This window comes from Ischnura elegans, chromosome 5 (assembly GCF_921293095.1).
Source record: "Ischnura elegans chromosome 5, ioIscEleg1.1, whole genome shotgun sequence".
Lineage (NCBI taxonomy): Eukaryota > Metazoa > Arthropoda > Insecta > Odonata > Coenagrionidae > Ischnura > Ischnura elegans.
This window is the reverse complement of record NC_060250.1, coordinates 24,294,662-24,319,722: the sequence shown is the minus strand read 5'-3', so window position 1 is coordinate 24,319,722 and position 25,061 is coordinate 24,294,662. Positions and strand designations below refer to the sequence as shown.

The window sequence follows — 25,061 nt, the reverse complement described above, 5'->3', positions numbered from 1 at the left end:
CAGAAAGTGTCAATTAAAGGTGCAAAGTGCACACTTACCTTAGCTATTTCCCTGAAGTCGCGTCTTCCAAGGTAACTCGGGCTGTATCAAATATTTTTTCAAGCAAATATGCTCATCTCCGACATCTCTCGTAGTTTTTTTTTTTAGCGCGCTTGTACAGAATAAGATATGACATTTGCACGCCTATCATTCTGTCAGACCGAAGCATACGTGCAAAATCCTACAGAAGCTGGGAAAGGCAGTTCGAAGAGCTTCTCCTTACTCTCCTTAAATCCTACTCTCAGATGAAGCCACTTCAGGGGTCGTAACTTTTGACAACCTCTTCTCACCGTGACATTACGAAGATATGGAAGAATATATTTTGCGAAACGGGGGAAAGCGGACAGCGATTCCGAGGGGCGACATCGCCAGCAGACTGTCACCCATTCAAGTCCCTATTAAGGAAAGCAAAAAAAAGCGACATTTGATGAGGCAGCCGTCGGCGTAAACGTCGTGGCGATTAACTCACGTAGCCGTGCACAAAGAGGGAAGCATATTCGAAGAGGCGTTTTGAGTTGCCGTTGAGTATGACGATACAGGAGGCCTAAGAACATGGCGGTTAAGCGTTATGTCTGTTGCCGTTCCTCGCGCATTTTATTCGGCTGCGCCACTATGCGGTTGTATCTCGTTCAGTGTGACTTCTGCCATTAGCCGTTGTGGAATTGATCTCTTTTAGTTGACAATCGTCTAGCATGCGTTAAATTTATTGCTTATATGATTTATTGGCTCAATTTCATATGATTACTTGTTTTTCCTCGTGAAAAGTGGATAAAGGTGATTGGTAGTGGCCATTTTGAAATCTGATTTTCATGGGCCCGGAGCGACGACAATTTTAGCGGCGGACTTGAGAATCCTGTTATTACGATGATGAAGGAAAATTTAATTACTGTTAGTGCCCTGTTGAGAGATAACAAATGGCGTTTTGCGCTCTCCGGAAATGGTTAAGTGTTTTTAGTACTTTCCCCCGCGGTTATTCCATCCAGTGTAATGAAGACACAACCATGAGAGCTGTAGCCACTCTTATTAAACTATTTTCATGTAGCATGTAGGTTGGCGACTGTACGACCCAAAACAAATATTTTCGTATGCCTCATTAAAATATTTTCGGCACCATAGTCGATATCAATCGAGGTTGAAAAGAAAAGTAATGTTACGGAGAATGGGGGTAATTCGATCCTCAATTTTTAAATTTATCACTTTTCCAGCAGTTGGAAACAGCAGTGTCAATTTATTGTTGCAAACATGATTTTAATTCCTTTACACCATTCATTTGATGGACTAAAAAAAAAAGGAATTCGGCAACGAACATTTATATTTTTAAAATCATAATTCTTCAATAAATCACTATCAAGTTAATGTTTCGTCCAAATGAAGTGTATATTCTAGCTATTAAACATTTTTATATTGCATAGAAAAGTACTGCATAAGAACATTTATCAAAATGTGGGCTTTTAAATCCAAATTCCAGAAAATTTAGCACGGAAGTTAGATATTCATAGCCATAAGTTAATGAGCCAGTTACGTGCAATTAAAAGAGTGACGTTTTAGAAAAATATAAGAAAGCCAAATTAGCCTTTATTTTATACTAGCTGACCCGGCGAACTTCGTACCGCCTAACATTCAATGAACTTATAGTTTAGTCGCACCATTTATAAATAAAGAGCGGCTGTATCGTTTTAATCATATTTGAATTATTATAAATTAAATGAGAAAATATTGATGAAATAAACATTATACGCATTCAGCTGTTGGCTATTTGTGTTATTAACCGTAAAAAAAAATTTTTAGGTTAAGTCCGCAGCGTAAACTTGGCTCGTTCACGGGGCAGGTTAACGCAACGCTAGACCGGCGCTTGACTGATGCTCAAAATAGTGTAAGAAAAGCCCCTATGAAACAGCATTCGTATCAAATGACTTTAGGCGCGCCAGTTATAGTATTTCTGTTTGGAAAAAATGCACTGCGTAAACGTGCTGCATGCGTAAACGCACCACGTTGTTCCCTACACATTCGGGTTAAATGTCTTGCGTCAAGCGCCTTCTGGTAAACAACAGTTTTTGTTTTGTTATCAGACGCAAGATAAAGCGAATGAAGCTAAATAAAAATAGCGAAGCGAAGCAGGGACGCAGCGAGGGGGGTTTTTGGGGGTTAAAACCCCCCCAAAAGCTCAGAGAATCTTTTTATTAAACATTTGGTTATTAATATTAGGGGGACGGATGAGTCACAAAGTATTTAACTTTTCACACAGCCGCAAAACCTACCATTTTGAACCTTTTATCCTAAAAATTGTCTGGGGAGGGCCCACACACCTCTCGCTTACCTTGGCGAGTTTTCTATACCCTACAGACCCGCCAGTATTAGCTGCACCTATCCTTAATTCCTAGCTGCACCCTTGAAGCGAAGGAAGAAATACAGCGGATGGTTTACCGACTCGTAAACATACCACATATTATTTACCATGAGAAAATCATGGGTTTTCACTGACACATGAGAACAAACGTCACAACAACTGAAAGACTGACCATGCGATTTGTTATTCGTTATCACGAATGCAACACGAATTGGAAATTGAATACGTTTAAGCTCAAAAGGGTATATACGTTGGGATCATGGAATCGTCGGATGGAGAACTTCCTCATCTTTGAATTTTCCTTTGAGTATAGCGGCGTGAATCACTTTCATTATCAGTTTTTTTTAATAACCAAACACGTTCCGTTTGATGGTTTTGGTTGGTTTAGGTTTCGAAAGATCATGAACACTGAGCCTACCTTTAGCTGTAAAGCGTGCCGTGGCAAGCCAGGTGCGTCCAAGGACTTTAAATATTCAGATAGATAGTTGGTGACATCGTCTTCGTTTATTACAAAGTTAAAAGATTTGAATTCATGCAGAGTACACGGACATTACTGATAATCAACAATTGCTTGGAGATTTGTTTACACACACGGTAGTTATGTGTTTGTTGTCAACTCAATTCGAGCTGAGCTTACCTCTAATTCAATTATTTTAATACTATTTTAATATTACTTTAATATTTTTAACATGTTTGAACATTTAAATGTTTTTTAATATTGTTAAAAAGATCAGTCAATACATTAGTAAAAACGAAAAAAAATCTTATTTTTTGACCGTCTTAACAATCAACTCCTAAAAACATATCTCTAAGATAAAGTTGAATTTTTTTGTGAACTTTTCCTATTTTTTAATGCCCTATATGTTATCCGGGGCTGAGACGAATCCAAAGAGCTTAATGTCACTAAAATCGGTGGAGCCGTTCTCGAGTTATAAGACCCAGGAGACAGCTGCAAAGCTGGGAACTGCGGAAAACAACAACGAGAAATATACTTGGACTTGGACTCGAGTTATAAGTGTTCTAACTAACACGATTTTCGACTTTCTTTTATATATTTAGATAGATTTTCTCATGATATTTTTCCACGCAGTGTCAAATTGGAAAATGTACTGATTGTTAGATGATTTTGATGAGTTAATTGTTGCATATGAAATAAACTCGAAATAGTGGTTATGAGTTCCCGAGACGAAAGAGTATTGTAAGAGACGCAATCCATGGGAAGGGAAGGACCTAAGAAAATTGCGCGTATGAGGGTACAATATGAACCCTTCATGAGATTCTCAATGCTAGCCAAAAGAGTATGTACCCAGGTGGACTGGCTGTGTTTGGCTGATGGGACTGTGGAAAGATTCGCGTAGCGTACAAGAATATTCTAGACAAAGGAAACCATACCCTTTCTCTCGTGTTTTACCCATTTCCCTCTCGTTTCTTAATGGGGAAGAGAGTCAGCGGCCACCTGCACCTCCGCAAATGTCATTTACGGACTTTCACTTAAGGAGGGTCTTGCAAATTGCTCCAGGAAAAGTCTTTTGAGAGCATTTGAAGTGTCCATCGGTACGACATGGATTTCCTCTTGCTGGTCTTTTGAAAGGGCAACTTTCAGACGGAAGCTTTGCATTACGTTGTATGTTAACCGTCCGTGTGCACACATTTTTGGCATGCAATAGGAATTTCATTAAGGCTTCATATTATACACTCAATCGTACTATTTGCGTAGGTCCTTAACTTTTCGTGGCCTCAGTCTCTTGCAGTATTTTTTCGTCTCAGGAACTCATAGCCATTATTGTAAATTTATTTCGTATGCATGTAGGTACCATATGAAACAACAAGCATATCAAAATCAGAATACAACGTAATGTAAACTCCATACCTTCGTAAATGTCATTTACGGACTTTCACTTTCACGGAGACTGTGCATATTACTCCAGAAAAGACCTTTAGAGAGCACTTGAAGTATTCAACGGCACGATATAGATTTCCGCTAGCTTGTCCTTGGAAAGGCCAACGTGTAGGCGGAAGGTTTACATTATGATGTAGGAAGAATTCTTTCCTGTTCAGTCAGTGCTAATACTCTCAGTTGGAAATATACATCTACATCTACATAATACCCTGTGGGCCACCTCTAGGGTGTTTGGCAGGGGGTGATCAATCACCAGCATGCAGCATGCAATTGGACTCCCACATGCACATCACACAGTCCAAAAAACGTCTCGCATACTAACAAATTATACTACCATATGTTGTAGGAGATAATAATAAAATTAAGAAACATACATTAAGTTTTGCGTGGGTTAGTAGGCTACACTACAAGTCATCTAATCTATTTATGAGTTCTATCGCTGCCGTTATAATCTCTTATTGATCGTGGAAAAAAAGACATTCTGATAATGTCTGTTCTATAGTCTATCTCTAAATCCGGTAGCTTGTCTATGGAAAGGACAACTTTTTGGCAGAAGGCTTACATTATGATGTAGGAAGAAGTATTTTTTCTGTGCAGTCAGTGCTAATACCCTCAGTTGGAAATAAAGGCAGATTTTAATCCAGGAGTATTATTGTCTCCAGTGAAGGGGTCGGCCAGGCATTTCAAACTTAGCTTGAATAATACATAACAAATTTTGCGATGGTCTTTTGTGGAATTCTTTTTTGTCCTTCCAGGGTGGCGCTTAGAATCCGACCCTGCAATGATAGAAGACAGCACCATCGAAAGGGAAGAAATCGACCCTTGAACCCTGAGGGAGACCGATGAATCTCCTCACAATCAATTCGCTGGGAAAGCCTGAGATTCTGGAGTTCTGTTGTTTACGAAAGTTGAGATTTTCAAGCGAATTATATACGTGAAGAATTCCCATCCAGCTGTTGCAATACTTCCCCGATGATGAGTCTGAGAACACATTACGATAAAAGTTGGGATTCTTGGGCCGTGAATGTTTTATAGTGTTCATGCATCCTTTTAAGCGGACGTACAAATAGGCATTATGGTATGGCAAGAATGGGAGGCTCAAGATATGTGTATGTGGTCGAATACTAGACCAGATAGTCAAGTTCAACTTTTAAGTCAGCACATAAGGAGGAAACGGACTCAACAGTGAAGACAGCTGACAAGAAAGAAGAAGCAAAGGAGGCGTTCATGAATGGGAAAGAGGCAAGTCCAATATGGGAGGGAATACGGCCGGAATTAATACGCAAATGCTCCAAGAAAACATACTGAAACGGATAGATTACCTCAATAATAATCCCGCATGGAAGGTAATGAGGATGAAGAGGGTGGGGTTCAATTCTGTGGAGAGGGACAAGACAAAATTTGATTGATATGAGAGGAGGGTCTTTCGGGAGTTTGGGATGCCGCTCTGCGCTAGATTACCAGAGGAGATGAGCCCTTGCCGCATTGGGGGGCGTGGCAGGTTGTAGAGGAGGGGAAGGGGGTGGTGATTGATGGCTTCTTCTCGTGAGGACTCCCGTCTCAGCATGGGAGAGTGCATTATCCCAGCCACACACTTTCAATCATCCTACTCTTTAATAAAGGGGAAAAATAGCGACGTTTGGTGGGAGGATAGTGAAGTGCACGTCACGTTGATTCTCAAAGATGAGGGAAACTTAAGTGAAGACCGCTTCTGGGTTGGCTGATGGTATGCTATTTTTGTGTGAGGGATTGCGCTTATCAAGAGCCAGATGTAGACGTCGCTCTGCGGGCTCCTTGCTGGGAAAATTACTTGCGTGAACCATTTAAGCTGGCTTTTGGATGAATTAACTGGGTCACCCGTTGAAGTCTTTGGTTAGATAAGAACCTGCCTCGGGCGGTTCCCCATTTTTTATCTGTTTAAGTTTTAAAATCTATTTCAATGTAGGGATTACTATTTATCGACCGCGGAACCGAGGTGCATAAAATACACTTAAGGGGGTGCATTATTCCCGCTCAAATTTTCTTTTTTGTCTGCTCATCACGCGTGAAAAAAATGAGTTATCATCATGAAACTGTCGGTAAATAGAGTAGACTTTTCAGCAATTTCCTGTGTCACAAGTGTGAATTTTTTACCTCGGTATTTACTTAAATTTATCTTTTAAAATTTGAGAACAGTCAAATGTTAAAAAAAATACCCTGAAAATACTCTCTGTACCCTTAAAATTTCAAGACGATAACAGTGTTCTCCTTTGGCGAAGAGTGCGTATAGACGTATCTATCAAGCATGTGAGTTAAAAGACTCATTTCTAAGTGGTAGTATTCATTATTATTAATTTATTACTTAAATTATGTGACCGAAATGACCATTTACCTATGCTGCTCCCAGAAAACTGTCACTTTTCTGGCACCACGAGCCGATCTTATCAAACGTATAGTTGGAATGCCGTAGTTCTAGTTCATCGGAAGATATTGGGTCAGTGTGGGAGGAGGGGAGAAGATTAGAATTCGGATTTGGAGGGACGAGGCGTGGCTTGGAAAGTACGGGAAGCCATAGAAGGCGTTAGTGCCGAGCGAAACTAGTCCGTGTCGTGCACAAGTGCTTCGGAGGTCAACGACGTTGTTGTCAAACAGTTCACTGCAGCCCTCCCTCACCTCTCCCTCTCATCATGCCAGACTAAACACAGCCAGTTGCGCCTCGGGATGCCATGTATTTATCAATAATATGACTGTTTAGCCTTTGGTAATCTTTTCATTAAGGGAATCTTCCACCACCGATGACATTTTTTCCCTTCACTCATTACTAGTGATATATTGTCATTTTTCTGGCGCATTTCTTTTCTAATTTTGTCTTTTCATCTTCCTCGTTGATGCTGAGGCTATCTGGGATCGGTTTGGTGTGTTGGCTTGAGTGGCAGTCTCCTACGATGTAGGACCGAAATCCTAGTGGTGTCAGAATGTTTTCAGAGACTGCCCGATCCCTTCTTGAGTGGAGTGTTTTTCACTTCAAGTTCAGCTCTAAGTCCGTCGGAATGGACCTTAAGCCTTGATCCTCTTGGCGTCTTTTGTTAATTGCAGGCTGATTCCGGCGCCTATATGCCGGGAACGAACTAGAGATTACGTTCCATCAGTTTTTTTCTACGAGCATAAGTGTTCATATTTGAGGTACCTACTTCTAAATGTTGAAAAGGTTCTATTCAATGTACCCCGAATATTTATATGCAACAGCATCACTTTGAAACAAGCACTGTGTCTGGAAAAATGGCCGATCGAGCGAAATTGATGCGTCGCCAGTCGTTTAAGTTAAATAAGACACTGAAATATTTCCACTGTTATTATTTTCTCACGACTGGTTTCGTTTTTGCAACATTCTTAAGTGTATATATTGTGCTACCAAGTTCTTCCGTAAAGCTGCACATGGAGCTCTTGAAAATGTTGTTACAAGAACAAAAAACTATTGCAATGTCTATCTAAACAGTATTTATAACGGAGTTTTTTTACTTTTTTTCCCTTTCCCGTGACCCTAATGTTTAACGTTGATTAGCTTCTTGGAGTAGTCTTTAAGAATTAAATGCAAAAATGTTGGCCAACGTTTCGATATATGTTCTTATACTATCTTCAGGTTTTTTTTGCAATGAATATGATTCGCTAATGAACGAATAAGTAAATCATTTAATGGTATCAGGTTCAACTATGTGGAAGTTGATATTCGAAAAAAAAGAAGACTTCTTTGACTTCCACTGATTTATTTCGTCGGTTTATTACATCGACTCATGTCGTACCGACGAAATAAATCATTGGAAGTCAACGAAGTCTTCATTTCATTTTAGAAGTAAATCATATTCAATAAACAAATCGTATTCATTGAAAAAAATCCCTGAAGAAGGTATAAAAATATACCAAAAAGTTTCCTAAATATTTTTCATTTAATTTTTAAAGATCCACATACGAAGATGCTAATATTTATAGCTTCCACCTCATCGCGCCAAATATAATACAAGAGATTGGTCTCCATTAGGCTGATTAAATTGAGTCATTGACGTACCTGCTTGAAAGGAAAAGTTTTTTTCGTCGTGTAAGCTCTCAAGGTGACATCCGTGAACGTGTTCTTCGAGGAAAATAAACCCAGAGGCGATAATACCTGTCGCGTGGATTTGATATGCCTTACACGCGTGGCCCAGGCGTAATCGGGCAGACGACAAAGGACGGTCGGTGCATTGCGGTTCCGGCGGTGAGATAACGCAGTTTCCCTTCCCGGATGTGCGCTCACGTGAGAATCTATTTTTTTTTCTGCAATCAAAATGCTGTTCAGAGGAAGGTCAGGAACTTCTCTTCTGGTACATCCTATTCTGTTTGCACACTGTTGAATCGTGTAATTGAAATGATGTTTCTATTCATATACGATTATTACGTACAAAGTTTCAAAGTTTAGTAGAGGAAAAATTGTTTGCATTGACTAAATATTTATACGAACCAGGATCACCTATCCTAGTGCCAAATGCGGTAACCATTAAACTGCTAAGGCATGTTTTTACCCTATGGATATTTTTTGTGGCTGTAAAGGACTGGGTGGTCGGACTATCCCGCCGTAAATAAAATTCCATTTGCCATGTTCTTTTGGAAAAAGCCGAAGTTTTTAGCCGGGGGGTTTAATATTTAAATGTCTTGCAGAAAGAGCCACAATTTACTTCGTTAATAGCTTACAGATGGTAATTTACTCAGAAAAATTGATAGTGTAGATCCAGCTCAACAGTACTTTGCTCAATGTACATACATGAATTAAATGTTTTATGCTCTCCAAGACTTTTATTATTTAACAAGGTACAATGACCGTGTGAAATAGTTGTTACGAGTGTGTACGTTAGATCACGGTATATTACTGCAGCTCTTATTTCATTTCCGCGGCAATGTCACTCCTTGATTTTCTGCTATGTAGCCAATACTTCGTTGCAACTCATTTTATTGGGACTCTCTGTGTATCAAAAACTTCGCTCTGATCCTGTAATGTGGCTTATTTTTCTCCAGCTTTATTTCCTGTGCGTCAGTTTTATTTACATTTTATAATGCATTCTAAGCCACCTAAAGTGAATACGTTTTGAAAAGTGTTGAACTTACTCACGTGGACTATGACTAAGTAGCTTTATAGCAGGCACGTAGACATCTCCTAAGTTCAATACGTTGTACGTTTCGGCGGCTGGTAGAGTGCGTTCCACTAGGAATATGTGCGTTTGCTGGAAATGCGAAATAAAATATGCGCCTATTTTCTTCATTTTGTCTCCATGGTGAATAGATTATTTTAGCAATGCATGAATAACGTGAAAGTTACTTTTATTCCGCTAAATTTTGAACCGAAGTGCACATTTTAATTGTGATATGTGATACATTTTGTGGTGAATGTGTCATCTTTATCAATAGGATAATCCTTCAATAGAGGCCGACTCGTCTAGACAGATAGGCTTAACGTACGCGACATAAGAGATCGCGTTGACTTTTAAAGTACCCATATCAAATATCGTGGAATTCCTTCGATCAGATAAAGATCGCAACCGCAAGGGAACAATCCGGAGGTGTGTGCGAAGCAGAACACAGCTGAGTGAAATCAAACATCATGCAAACGTCTGAAGAGCTGCGAAGCACTTTCATAAATAAACACTTCCAGCGGGATATATACTACTTGGATCGCTTGCAGAAGCACGGTGTCTCGCAAAAAGCTTTGTTTATCGCCGGAGAAAATCACTAAATCTGTTCATTAAGGTGGTGGCTGTAGAACAACTAATACAATTGTATACGTAAGCTGTAATGTGTGAGGGCAACTAAAATTGATATGATACATTAACGAGGTGTCAGTGGATTATCTGTGACGTGTAAGAGTAAACGTTTTCCGGTGAAGCAAGATATAAGGCCTATGAAGTAAAATATAAAGTAAAATAAGCACGTAGGTAATAAGTTTTGTTTACCACTCCTATCGTAATCCCTGGCCATGATTTCCCACGAGTTCCACTCTGTTTTTATTAATTTACAGCATAATCAAAGCTGTCAGTGCAATAGTTAAGAAAACTCTCTCTCATTTTCTTGAATGATAGCGACTAATCGCGAGGGCGTCAGTTATTTGAGGGAAGTGCATTACTTGCGAAATAAACGTGAATTATTAAGCTAAAAATGTTAATCATTCCACAAAATGAACGTTTTAGCGACTTAATTTTGTAATTAATTTAAGTATCCATTCCCTAAAATTTTAGCTTTTGTTACCAATTTACCAAAGTCAATTCTTTCCAGCATAGTGAACTCTTGAGATACCATTTAGTCTTTTTATGAAACTAATATTATCTAGTACTATAAAGTTCACCGTCAGTGAAAACTAATCATACTCGCAGATGACCATTTTGCGTATGGTGCTGTGAAAAATATTTTTAACGATGGAGTGTGAAGTACTTATAGATGTTTTTATTCTCTTTTCAGGTACGGTTGATCCATGTTCATTTCCTTAGTTTTCGTGGTGGGCTTCGAGATTGTGTAAGTGCTGCTTTATCTCTTTAAAATCTGGTGAACTACTGTCATCTTAATTCAAGTGTCTGTTTTTCTTTGAAACCACCCTTCATGCTTATATTGTTAAAATATTCGTGAGCTACATATAGGTTTGATGTCGCCCATTACAAAATTAGTGCTGTTAGTTCCATCCTGTTACTTGGCTATAATTATTAAATGTTTTATCACAGCTAAATGACCCAATAAGAATACTCCAATGAAATTTTTCAAACCTTGGAAGGAATTTTCAATCGTTACAATCTGTGCAAATAATGTTTATTAATTTTTAATTAAATTTCGGTGATAATCTGAAAATTTACAGAATGTCAGTTACATGACATGGATGTGGTGCTTATTTAGGATTAGCGTTGTATAAATATAAAGGTTATATTTACTATCTTTATGTGATTTAATATGCATGATTAACTATGTATTAAATTTTTAATAGGTCTAAGGTTGCATATGATAGATTCACAAGTAGACCGAGCAACTGAATTCCTTCCATTACCCTCCGTTAAAGAACTACCCTGTCAGGATAAGTGTCTGCTTGGTGCTTACTAAGAGTGATAGATGCTAATCGTAAGAGGTGCGAACTGGCAAAGTGCTCTTTGAAATTAATTGAAGAGCCAGAGTTCTTTGCGAATTAACGCTGAAAAAATTAATCACTTTTTCTGGTAATTCCATTCATTTTAGTCAATGGCTGGCAAAAGTGTGTGCGAATTTCATCCATGACGGCGAAATACACTTTTTCTCGGCGAGCGTTCTTTTTTGTGTCCGCTTCCCCCCCTCGCCCACCTCACATGACGAATGGCTCCGTATTTTCACTCAATTTGTCGGATTCCAGGCCTCAGCCATTTTTCTCATCCCACCTTCCCTTTTCTACAATCTTTCCCCCGTGTCTTCTTTTCTCCTTTCTTATGAGCTGCCTACGAACCAACGCGAATCCAATATCTTATGGTTCTCAATTCCCCTTTCCCCTCCAAGCCACCACCTTGTCCTTGAGAGTTCCTAACTAGTCATTCCGAAGAAATCCTATCTCATCATCATTGTCGATATAATCATCATTTTCATCATCATAATCCAACAACCATAAGATTGGTTGGACGTATTTCTCCATTTCGTTCTGATATACGGTGACTCGTGCTTAAAATGCCATGGTAATAGGGCGGTTTCCTATTATTTTTTCATTGCCTCAATCGAAATACTATTATTCCTGGAGTACGCATTTCACGCTTTTAGATTTTTAAATGAATATATCTATTTTTCGCGATAAAATGAAAAGTGAAAATTTTCAAGCGAAGCTTGCTAGCTTGAGCGAAGGGGCACATCAGAGACCACTGACGTCGCAATATTTTTAATTTCCCTCGAGGAGTTCATTCAGAACATGGTTTTCAGCTATTTGTTTTGGGTTTCGAATTCTTAGCGATATCTAAGTTTTCTTGGATGTCCCACAATTACTTATACCATTTCTTTTTTACAGAGCGCGACCCGGGTTTCAATGAATTATCATGAATTGCAATGAAACCCGGGTCGCGCTCTGTAAAAAAGAAGTGGTATAAGTAATTGTGTAATATCCAGGAAAACTTATAATGGAATACCATAAAGTTAATCAACAGTTAGTGAATTTTGTTTGCGATATCTATTTCTTTTACTATTGAATGTTATCCTATTGCCAATTCGCTTATTTTGGTTCTAAATTTTGCCAATGCCAGTGAGTCAATAGCCTATGCAGAGGAAAAATCTTTCGCAAACACCTTGAATGGATTTAAAAAATACCTAATTCGTGCTTTGTGTATTTACAAGTGTAATAGGACGTAATATTTGTGAAATATCTCTAAATATAGTACAGTTGTGTTTAACTCCTTTGCTATTTATCGTGGACTACTCCTTTATCGTGTGATGCAGATTGTTGATTGATTAATTGCCTAATATCTACGTACAAGTTGGACACAATGGGATTTCACCAATAGTTCCAGTGAACTGATGTGAGTGGAAATCATATTTTATGTGTTGTGTTACCAAAACTATACATATAATGATCTCGCATGGCTCTGATGTAAATGAACTCAGTTATGCTTGAGTGTTTACGTGGCGTGAGAATGTTTTTCTTTCTCTGGTGGAAAAAATTCGAGGGAAATTTTATTCTTATTTTTAGAATAAATGATGGTGGAATTTAGAAAGCATATCCTTGAGGAGTTCAAGTGAAACGAAAAGAATCATAATCTTTTAAGAGGGAATACAGGCAGGCCTTTGTATTCTCCTCCTATAACGATACAATTAATGAAGAAGATATCTTGGTGATGGGAATTATGAAAGCCAGTATTCATTCTAAGACTTTTTCCTTATCGTTGGTTCGCTCTGTGTTATTTTGTAAAGATTGAAACCGATGGCGAATGCGATTTTAGGAGGCAGATGTAAATTCCATGTGTACAATTCTTGTTCAAACTCAGGGGGATTTCATGATCTTGTTACCGTTAATGTTTTTCAACATTTAATATCAAATTCAGTTGCATCTCCTGAATGTCTTTTATTTTCATGTTTTTATTTCGGCCCCGCTTTTAATTTTAGTTCAATTTAATTTCATTAATCTTTGATTATTCTCTCCGAAAAATGTCTTGTGCAGGAAATGGAGAGCTAAACCAAAACTTTGGTAGTCAAATTTAAGTGTACGGTGAATAAACATTTTTGTTTTTATGAGTTACCTTCGTCTGAATAGCCACCTTCAAATTTAGCCTGTCCTAACAAATGGAGTATGTACTACAAAATTTTTAAATTTTATACTTGGAATGCTTAATGCTTTGTTTCCATTATTTATTTTTATGCAAACATATTTATTTTTCATTCCCGTGAATGTTATGTGTGTCATAAAGTTTGCGTTAAAAGCACCGTGGCACTTGTTCATAATGTTTTCAAGTATATCTTGAGGAAACGCGAGGGAAAGTACAAATTACATGAGTTGCCATGGAATGCACGGGGCGCCTTTCTACCTTATCTACGAGAGTTCCTGCCAGAATAATGACCTTTAAGGAATTCCATGGGAAAGAAAGTTCTGAGAGGAAGCTCTTGTATTCCACGATGTCTTATATCTCTAGCCCATTTGTTCTTCTCTGACTCCCCGTGAAGAAGTTGGGGACCTTAATCCACTGGCTCTACCTAATCCTAGAGTAGCCTTCTCATCCTGAGGGTGTATCTCTATCCCCGTTCGAGCCCTTAGACTTAGATTAGAGCCCCCTCCGTGCCATGGTTCTTAATTAGTGCGTTCACCCATCGTATTAGCTTCCAATTACTTCCCTTTCTAATGCGTCATCAAGGCTTCTCAAGGTAATCTTTCGGAGTGAAAACTTTTTTTAACCCTATAAATTTTAATTATTACTCGCATTAGAAAATCATTAAATGCATTTAAACTAGCTAAGCGTTTTGCCCATCAAGGTAGAACACTTGATTGCTAACCGAACGGTCCTGAGTAAAGTCTTGGCAAATCCCCAAACGAAAATCCTCGTAAAGTTCGAGGAACCCATGACTTAGCCATAGGCGAGCTCTAGCCTCATCTATTTTAATTTTTGTATTTTGGGTTGAATCAATGAGTAGGTTATGAATTTGTGTGGTCGATGAAATGCCTTCCTCGTATATTTGATAAATTTTATTCCATTTGGTCTAATTGCCTTTTCTCTCCTGGTGACAAGTGAAGTCTCATCCATGAGATAAAAGTTCTTTCCTTGTGTCTAGAGAAAAGCCTTTACTGATCCTGAATTTAGAGTGTGAATCACGTTAAAGGCACTTCGAAATAAAAACAGAAAATTACCCCTTTTTTAGCTCTGAAATAGGATGGTTTTGCGAAAGAAATATTGTCTTTGCTATTCATTCGTCTCCATTGGCCTAATGGCCAGTTTTTTTGCGAGGTAAAAAAAAGGTGATCTATCTTTTCGACTGAACTAGCATTTATTCCTGAGAGGTACACCGTTGACGTCAGGCTATTGGCGGAACGGGAAACGCAAGTGAGCCAAATTAGAATGAAAAGCATTTAATTGGGTTACTTCCGGCCAGTCATGGCCGCTATAGGTCCCAGATGGTTTAGCGGCGGTGAGCTATTGCTGATGCAATAGTTTCCACCACCAAATGGAATTCTTTTCCAGTGCTTTGCTAGCTATCGAAGGGAGTGAACGTGATTTTATGCGTTGCAGGGTGAATTCATTCACTCATTATTTTTCTCTGAGGAACCATACGAATTTAGTTGTTATGAAATATTTTGCTGAAAGGGTTGGTGTGGGAATTCGTTTTTACGCTAAAATATTTAGGTCTGCAATATAAGCTAGGTTGAACAAAGACAGTCTCTCATGACTCGTATGTTGGCATGGAATTTTATACCACACGACTATTTTAACTATTTATATTAGCCAAGATTTATATCATACTTTTAATAGGTTTTAGAAATCTATTTATTACCTCATAATGCTTTTTCACTAAGGTATTTGTATTTATTTTACTGCACTTACAGTATTCGACTGAGTGTCTTTCACAGTATGATCCATTGGAGCGTCAGGTGACGGCTCGACTTGGATGGAGTTACCCAAATGTTCCAAAAAAAATTAATTATGATCAAAGCAAATTCGACCTGCGTGTCGTCTCTGTATCCCTTTAAACTCTGTAAAAGGGCCCTGGTCCAGGGGAGGAGAGGGCTGGTTTTTGGCCCCACCTGGGCCAGGTTAAACAATAACCAAGTCTAGTGAAGTATGTAATATTGTTGTCTACTCTAACAGGTTAACGCCTGGCGGCATAACACCTACCGCTGTGCGCCTATTTAGGTAGATTGCGTGCTACTATTTGGACCCAGGTATAGGTTTTGAAATAATCTAGGGTTTTTAATGCATTAAATATTTTTTGTGGAAAGGTTATCCTTGTTTTAATCTTCTTCTTTGCATATAAAAGAGGATTTCTGTTTGTCTGTCCGCTATGCGTTTCCATACGGCTGAAAGGATTGCGACCAAAGTTAGCACATAGATGCATCTTGTGTTCATAAACCCCATAGTGCCACTTTCGGCTGCGTCCGACGTGTCCCATGTGTTGTTTTCTCATTATCGTTTTCTTGCATCACGTCATACAACATTTGTGATTCGACATCCTGCCGGGTAGGCACACCTCATGACAATCTCAAGGACTAAAAAGTAAAATCCTGCCATGTGACCATGAAATGTAAGTTCCAAGTTTTTCACTTCACTGGGTGCTGTCCTTCCCGAGCAACGCCGGGTGTCCTGCTAGTAATAAACAAACGCAATAAATTATCGTTAATTTCATCCTAATACGCTTTAATTCAGGGGTATTCTACATTTTTTAATGCAAGGGCCAAAGATTGATTTTGTATCGTCCGGGGGGCCACAGTTCTTCTATTCACTTCACCACCACATTAATAATAATATCAAAAGAGATAATTTCTAAGTGCCATAATCTTTATAGGTTAAAAAGTTCAATCAATCAATGCGATTTTTGACATTGTTTATTTTAGACGACTGTGTCGATGTATATTTTATATTGTGTGGCGCGATGCAACCAACACTGACTTTCCACCACTCAAACCTTCAACTGCCCCTCCTCCTTCTAACCCCGATACTAATGCCAGCGAACTTTTAAATTGGTTTACTGACATTAGTTCCCGTCTAACCTCATTCCACACCATCGCAGATAAAAAAATTATCTACTACAACAATTGCTGTCCGTTAATCTCCTAGCTAGTTCATAAATATTAAGTCCAGGCTCGGGGCAACCGAAAATAATATTATGACACACATGGAATTAGGATACTATCAATTCCAAAAACATAAAAATGCCGCCTAAAATAATAACTCGCCTATAAGTATTTCCTTCTTGTTGAATTAATAAAATTTCTCGGCTTAATCTGTTTGTTTATATTTTGTAAATTGAATTTGAAAATTGTTTACTGCAATTTTGAATTTTGCAATTTAAAAAATAAAATTATTACAAAGTGATAAAAAAGGAAGAGAAAAAGGCATTAAATGGAATAAAAAAAGAAAAAAATTTGAAAAATTGTAATTAAAAAAATATAAATAAAATAACAATATACTCTTATGCAAAAAAATAAAAATAAATTTTTAGTTTTAATTTTCTGCTGACGCAAACACCACACTACACGAAATCATTGGCGCACAAAAATTATTCTTATGTGAACTGGCTGGTTAGGGTGAACATGGATTACCGGGACAGCTTTATCGCGCCTTCGGCGCAACAACTTAATGATTGATACATAATTTTCTTTAGCCTCTAGGCGCGGCAAGAAATCAGCCGGCGGGCCGCATGTAGGTTGAAGACCCTGCTGTAATGCGTATTATTGACTCCGCGAAACATTTTGACCGTGTTCTTGAGGTTCTGCGGAAGAGAGAGATGAAAGAAGAATTTCCCTCAAGTCGAGGAGGTCGATCGGAAGTCGACGGGCGTGGTTGCACTCTTTCCTATCGATAAAATACCTATCGATTGAGTCCCTCCCCCTCCGTCGCAAATGAGGGCAACCCTTTAATCCACTAGAGGCCGTCGCAATCCTCTCCTCGGATGTCTTTCTTTTTTTCGTTCGTAATCCTAGCTCGCCCAAAAAGTACGTATTACTGCAAGGAAGAGGTCGCGCAAGTGTTCATTGGACACTTCGGAAGGCCTAATTTATTTGAGTCTTCTTATGCCGCGCCGTCCGTGTACGTGTAATTACTCTAAACTATGGTTGGTTCCTTTTCGGAGTAATTGCTCTGCTGACGAAGGCGTGTGAAGTACTGAGGAAATCTTGCTTCCATAGACGTGACGCAGGAATCCTGCAATGTTTTACGCTAAAAAATGCTTCGATGTGTTGTCGTATGTGCAGCTTTAAGGGGTATTTACGCATAACGCGAAAATGAATCGATGATTGTGTATGAAATCCGGAATAAAATAAATTTAATTTAAACCCATGGATATGTTTGCTAGCCTATGTTGTGGTGGGTTAAAGTATATTAAGAGCCTGCAACACCAACGGGGGGATCGGGTTGGTGTGGTGGCTAGAGTGCTGGCTTTCCACCCGTCGGACTCGGGTTCAAATCCCGGCAGTGGCAGAGAATTTTCAGAGACTGACCGATCCCTGCTTGAGTGTTGTGTGGAGGACATTTCAAGCGCAACACTCCGTCCGTCGGATGGGACGTTAAGCCGTGGTCTCCTTGGCGCCTTTCTTTAAGAGCAGGCTAATGCCGACGCCGAGTTTCTCTCCACCCTTCCTTCCATACCCTTCCCTCATGGCGCAAATGACCTCAGCTGTCGGTCGCCTCCTCCAAATACCATACCATACCAACACCAAAGGTCGCGGGTTCGAGCCTCGCCTGGCTAAGTTGCTCTTATCCATAGTATAGATGTATATGATCGTTCAATGTTGTTATTTGTTTAATTTCCCCGATGAAAAGACCTGGAATGCGCTGCGAAGATAAATAAAAAAATAGTATATTAATTAATCCATTCTTGAATACTATGTACATACGAGGATCGAGTATCGGGTGCACATTTTGGGCCCTATTCATCGTTACTCACTTCTTGTGGTGTTTTCTCACTCTCATTACCATCCATATAGCACAACATTAGCTATTATTTGAAGGAATGATTATAAAAGTGTTTTCACGATTATCAAAGTTTAGCGATAAAAAAGGTATTTCATTAGTATTATCTTAGAGTACATATATATAAATATAGAGTGCCCACCGCTCGTACAAAAATCGTATAAATTCACTCTATGGTATTATCTACCTAATTAGCACAAATTAGGGGAAGCCAATGTATATATTTCTTATTAAATTGGATCAACAAAATGGAAAGATCGAGCTATCGATCATAAATTTCAGTTCAAACAAAAAAATATTATCATCAGCTGACTAATTTTCTGCGTTTCAGTTAGGTATCGTAAAAATATTTCTTATCTCCGACATATTACGTAGTCTATAATGTTATCAGATTGTCTTTACTCTATGTTGTCAAGATTTTCGCTGTCGTGGTTGGATGAAAATCAGGAATTCGATACGACTTCTGGACGCTTCTTCTGAAAAGAAGCTAATCTTTTGGTTTTTCCACGTACGACATTCATGATCCTTGCCTCCCAAACTTTAAGCTTGTGGTAGTGAAGTACAAAAATCGTGTGGCACATGCAGGATTGTATGCAACTCATGGAGCCGAAGTTATTTTGATTTTGTTAATAATCGGGTCGTGCCAAGAGGAAGAGTAGGTGCTTAGAGAGGGAGATAGTAGGTGCTAAAAGAATTTTATTACTAATACTGAGACAGTAAATCTATGTGCGGCATAAAAGCATCAATCGTATGAGGGCAATAAAGTTTCCTAGCAATCTGACTGTTGTTAAATAAATACGAAATACCGATAAACATGGATATAATATCTATGGTACCACTCCAATTGTACAGCAAACCACTATAACAAAAAATGCATAACCACTTCAATGACACGATATATGTTTCCAAAAACTTCATGAAATATTTCTAAAACTATGCAAGTATTCTACTCCACTATATATTTCTTCATTAAAAGCTTAGTAAACTCAATTTTCAGTTCTTAAATGAACTTTAGCAATTTGGAAACGGGAGGTAATGGCTAACCACGACGTGAAAATCGCCTTTCGCCTCGTCATCGAAGTTAAGGCATCGCTCGCCACGGCTCTACTTTCAGAGTCCCTGTTTGCGAGTGGCCAACACCAGCTACGAAATACGTTAGTCTTCGAGGTCTGTTAAACTTAAATCCAAACATTACCTAGAGGTACTACGAAAGTTTGTGCGTGCCCCTCACCAAGGGTTCGGTTATAGCTCCAAAACTCTGATCGTATTCGTGACCATGACAACCCTTCGACGCGCCCTCTGGGCTTATTCCCCCCCCCCCCCCCTCTCGATATATTTATTCATCGATCACCATGGCAACCGCCCCCACGCATTAGACCCTTCCCTTCACTTTATCTTCCGTCTACCTCTTTTCCATCTTTTAATTCAAGGATGTTTGCATATTATTCGGCCCTAACTCGTCCGCCATCATTGTCCGCTGCAGGGAGAAATTTATCATACCTTCAAAAATCATTTTAAAGTGCCTTTCCCTTTATTCCGTAGAAATAAATTCTTGTCGATCAAAAATAATTTTTAAAATTCAACAATGCTTTTATTCCCGTCATTGCAAATATTGAATATAAATGAAAATCACCGTGTTACAGATGATTTTAGGCTTAGCTTAGTTAAACTTCTCCACTGTGGAAACAATATATTTCATTGTGGCACAATGTCCGTCTTTTAGTACATGCAGTTAAAAACGCATGGCCTAGAACTTCGAAAAGTTAGGGTAGCGGTCGAAGAATTTGGGTGGGTAAGTATTGGTCGAGGAGTGAGGCAAGGCTCTCCACTAACCCCGTTGCGTTTTAGCGTGTACGCTGAATATATGATAAAAGAGGCACGGAATGAGTTGGAAGCTGCAGTAAAATATGGAGGAATGATGTTTAAATCAGTAAGTTCGCGGATGATCAGGCGTTGATTAGCCAGTCAGCAAGAGAGCAACTAGTTTTAGAGAACTGTTTCGGAAAAGGTTTTTTCAGACGCATCGTTCTGTAAGATAAGTAATCTCACGAAACGTCCGCCGTTCTGAATATTTTATCCCGGTTTAAATACGGTGAATATTTAAATGAATGTTTCGGAACACTGCGTTTACTAGAATACCACATTGTTACTGTCTTTATCTCTGACAGCAATGAATAAACAAATGCAGAAAAACGGGAGTGGGCAAGAGAGCAACGGGCAGACAGTCGCCTTTTGATTTATTGTATTCTACTGATTAAGGCAGGCTTGCAAGAAGTATTTGAGAAGTATTTTGGCAGTTTCCTCTCCCTTCATGGACTTACCTCTTCAATGAGGCCTACTCCTTTTCATTCTGTCTAAAAATCCTATTTTCTTCCTTCCTCTCCCTTCTTTACCTAACAATTTACCCTCTAACCCTGTTTTCAACATCCTCCCTCTCAGTACTTGCTCCATCAATATTTTCTGTCTCCTCCGTATCTTATCTAAATGTTGCCTCTCCTCACCCACCATGTCAAGCACCTCGTCGTTGTTCCTCATCAGTACTCGCTCCATCCACACCTTCTATCTCCTCCGTATCTCACCTAGAAGCTACCTCTCCTCGCCCACCATATTCAACACTTCGTCGTTCCTTATCCTCTCCGTCCACTTCATTATCTTAAGGCCGTTTTACACGGGGCACGGAATTGCGCAGGTTATAGCTGCATTAATTTCTAAAATAGCGTGGAATTGCGCGAATGCATGAACGAAATTAGAACAGGGGCTATTTTGCCGTATCGCATCCACGCATTCTCGCATGTGTTCTAGCAATTCACCGCTTTACACGACGCAATTTTGATTTCGCCTTCGCTCGTACGTCAGATTTCGCAATTCCGTATACCGTGTAAAACGGCCTGTAGACTTAGAAATTATTGTGTTTGTCATTCTTTCTCTTCTGATAACTTCATTCGTCTTAAGTCTTAAGGTACGTTTTCCAAGGAGCGACTATAGCGATGATCGCCGGGCGATGATCGCTGAGCGATGATCGCGACAGCCTGCATACGTTGCTCTACAATGTAACCATTTTCCAACACGCGACTATTGCGGGAGTCGCTTACTTTGATCGCTGGGCGATTATGGTATCCTGCCCAGAGAGGGGTAGGAATCGCAGTCGCCAGCGATTATTTGCCGGTGAATGAAGTGATATCATGGCGTGCAGCACCACAAAATTGAATTTTTCATCGGAAGAAGACGAAAAGTTGACTGAAAAGGTGAGAGACCATCCAGCACTGTATGATTTGCACCATCCACTATACCGGGACATACGTGTGAAAGACAATATTTGGAAAGAGATCGCAGAATATGTAAGAAGACCAGGTGAGTTCATCACAATCTAAAATTTCCTTGAGTTTGTATCTGCTATTTCTAGAACAGATCTAGTTCGTTAACCATTTTCAGATCATCTTTTCGATTTGTTAGATAATGACTATTCTTTCACCAGATTGCAGAATTTTTTAATTGTTATATTATGCCATTTAACATTTTTTGGATGCTATAATTACGATTGATTCCAGTTGATAATGACCACCAAGTGTAGTTATGAATGAGACTAATGAAGTTCCTTTGCTGCAACTCAGTAAACATATTTGATAACTATTAGCTTAATCCCGTCTCCTGGATGAGATTCTAAGAATTCCCATAGATATACTCCTAATAAGTTACGGACTCTTTTAGTCTATGACCTTGGATTCTTAGCTGCACGGCAAAAAGGGAAAATTTTCTTCGACTGTAGATGTGTAGCTGCGCCGGGTTTCTTCTAGCACGAGTGTGGATATAAGCTGTCATTAAATACCTACTACGTAATTCCTAATCGGCAATTGGCTTCACTAATATAATACAATATTTAATTAATTGCTAACTTGGGACTGGTGGATAATAACTTCAGTGGTAAGGGCTTTGTTTCATATCAAGGCAAAGTTTCCAAAGGGTAAATTTGCATAATTTCAGCACCGCTTTCAGTAGGAATCCGATAGCTCCGTGGGCAACACTTTACTTGCATTTCGATGGCATATTATAAATGAGAAATTTGATGATTTGTAATTCTTTATTCATAATAATACATTCATAATATTTTTTCTCTCCATATGAATAATAGACAATAAGCATTTTGAATTTTTACGAGCAATACATCCACAAATTACAAAATTTCTCTTGCGACCTCAAGTGATTTCATTTTACCTGTATCTAATGCCTTGGCTGACATATTTTAAATCGATCGAAGTAATTTCTCCGAGTGCTTTATGTATGCTTTAAATTTATCAATAATACTACTTAAATCATTTAAAAATAACATTAAAAAATTGGAGGGCATTAATTTTTGTCCGTTCTGTTCACATGATGGTTTTGCCATCCTACACTGCCCTCTCCAATAAAGTAGTCTGCAAAAGAATCTCTCACAGAAAAACCTTCTTGATTTGCAAAACCTCCAGTGCCAGCCAAACTAATTAGATTTTGACAAGGCAAATCTTTTGCCGGTTCAAAATCACAGTTGGTTTTTCCATGTGATGAAATGAAGTCATCTCTTAGCAGGTTGTGTAAGCAGCAAGAAACGATGATGGCGTCATCAACTCGTGAAGGTAGTAAATGAATGGGAGTGTAAAAAATCCTGAAGGTTTGGGACAACAATCCAAAAGCGTTTTCGGAAACTCGACGAGCACGGCTAAGCCTGTAATTGAAAATAGCTTTTCGCTCGTTAGCTGCTGCATCAGTTCTTGGGTAGGGTCTCATCATATTTGTATGTAATCTGAAGGCTTCATCACCAACTAACACACATGGAAGTACCTTATCAGAATTAGGTAGTTTACGCGGCAAAGGAAGCAGGGGCCCAGTAGCAATTTTTTTCCCAATGTCTGACCTATCAAAAATTCCGCTATCACCTTCCTTTCCGTAGGAGCCAACATCAATGTACATGAACTTATAGTTGGCGTCAACCAAAGCCAGCAGAACGATGGAAAAATAGCCCTTATAATTGAAGAAAAGGGAACCAGTCTTACTAGGACAGACAATCCGAATGTGCTTTCCATCTATAGCACCCGCACAATTTGGAAAATTCCATCTTTGGTAGAACTGATCTGTTTTACTTAATACTTCTTCAGGCGATAACGGTGGCAAATACAATGGCATTAGCTTTTCTCTCAGGACGCTCAATGTAGAAGCAACAATCTTGCTTATTTCACCGGCAGATATTCGGAATTGAAACCGTAGAGAATGATAAGACTCTCCAGTCGCCAAAAACCTGCGAAAAGTAGAGTATAATTATACTTTTGTTTTTCAACAATCTTTATTCAATACTTGATAAAATGTTTTCCTTCTTTCAGTGACAGATTGTAAAAAACGATGGAAAAACATTAAAGACACTTATGACAGGAGAAAAAGAGCAAGGTCACCGACAGGCTCAGCGGCTGCTCCCGATATGAAAAGAAAAAAGTGGCAGCTAAAAGAAAAGTTATCTTTCTTACAATCAACGGAGGCCCCCAGAAAGACCATATCCAATGAAAAGGATACGGCTGATGTAGAAATCACATCCGAGAGGGAAGTAAGTGAACCCCAACCTGAATGTGAGCAGATCGAAGGAATATGCGAAAGTGGGGAATCTGGTTCCTCGGTGAACTCGGCAGACAGAGTGAATGTTGGTGGAGCCAATAAAGTGAAAAAAAGTGCTAAGGATAACTTTTTAATGCACCTAAAAGAAAGGGACCATGAACGCAAAACTATCATAGAAAGTTTATTAGCGGAAGAAGAGGATGAAGTGGACTTATTTTTTAAAAGTATTGCTAAAACAGTTAAGAAACTTAGTCCAGATTTCATTACCCAAATAAAATTACAAACTTTAACGCTTGTTTCTAATTTTGAGACCGAAATGAGAAGGCAAGTGGAGCGTCAGCTTCCCAGTCCTTCCTTGTCCACTACCTTTTCCACTCCCTCACCAGCAACTAGTGGATTAACTCCACTTAGTGGGAATTCTCTACCAGCTTCACCAAGTGATTATGGTAGGCATGACATTTATGAAGGAGCGGGTGTGAATTCTTACAGTTTTTAAGGTAGTTGCACTGATTTTAATAACCACTTTATGTATCCAAATCATTTTAGAATAAAGAGATTTCTTGTCAACAACTCCAAAATGTAACATGAATTAATTTCCGACTTACCTCAAAGTAAGTGCAAGCTTTTCATCAGGTCTGATTGGATAGGGATGTCTGTTGCAATTTATCTTCCTTATGTCATCCTCTATTAAGCTTAAAATAAAATTAAACTGGGAGGGGTTCAGACGGAAAAATTCGCAAAACTTCTCACTGTCTCCTCGCAAATGGTTTTCGATCAGCATATGTGAGTATCCCTCTTCACTCCTTGTTTTATATATCTGATGCTCAGACTTTCTCTTGGAAATAATGATTTTCTCTGCAATGTCGTCGTCGTCTTCTTCCTCACTCAGTAAAAACGCTAGAATACGCCTCTTTTTATTACTCATGCTCTCACGCACTTGCACAGGTAAAGAGTTTGGAGACTACTGGGTTCTCGCTTCAGAAGAAAATCGCAGTCGCTTTTAAGAAAACACCAAGGCGGCCGCTAACCAGCGATCATCGTCCAGCGATCATCGGTCAGCGATCATCGCCCGGCGATCATCGCTACAGTCGCTCCTTGG

General features: G+C 39.0%; 1 protein-coding gene across 1 annotated transcript; it reads left to right on the top strand.

The window, feature by feature from the left end:
- Positions 1-21,344: 21,344 nt before the first annotated feature.
- Positions 21,345-25,061, top strand: LOC124158590. Its single transcript, XM_046533749.1, has 2 exons — positions 21,345-21,736; positions 23,737-25,061. Exons 1-2 carry the CDS (start codon positions 21,568-21,570, stop codon positions 24,456-24,458), a joined length of 891 nt encoding a protein of 296 aa, XP_046389705.1. The 5' UTR covers positions 21,345-21,567; the 3' UTR covers positions 24,459-25,061.

Bases quoted from the DNA above. Each gene is read 5' to 3' on its own strand.
- LOC124158590 (XM_046533749.1), top strand. From the start codon at position 21,568: ATGGCGTGCAGCACCACAAAATTGAATTTTTCATCGGAAGAAGACGAA. The intron at 21,737-23,736 runs GTGAGTTCATCA...TCCTTCTTTCAG, and splicing joins AGAATATGTAAGAAGACCAG to TGACAGATTGTAAAAAACGA.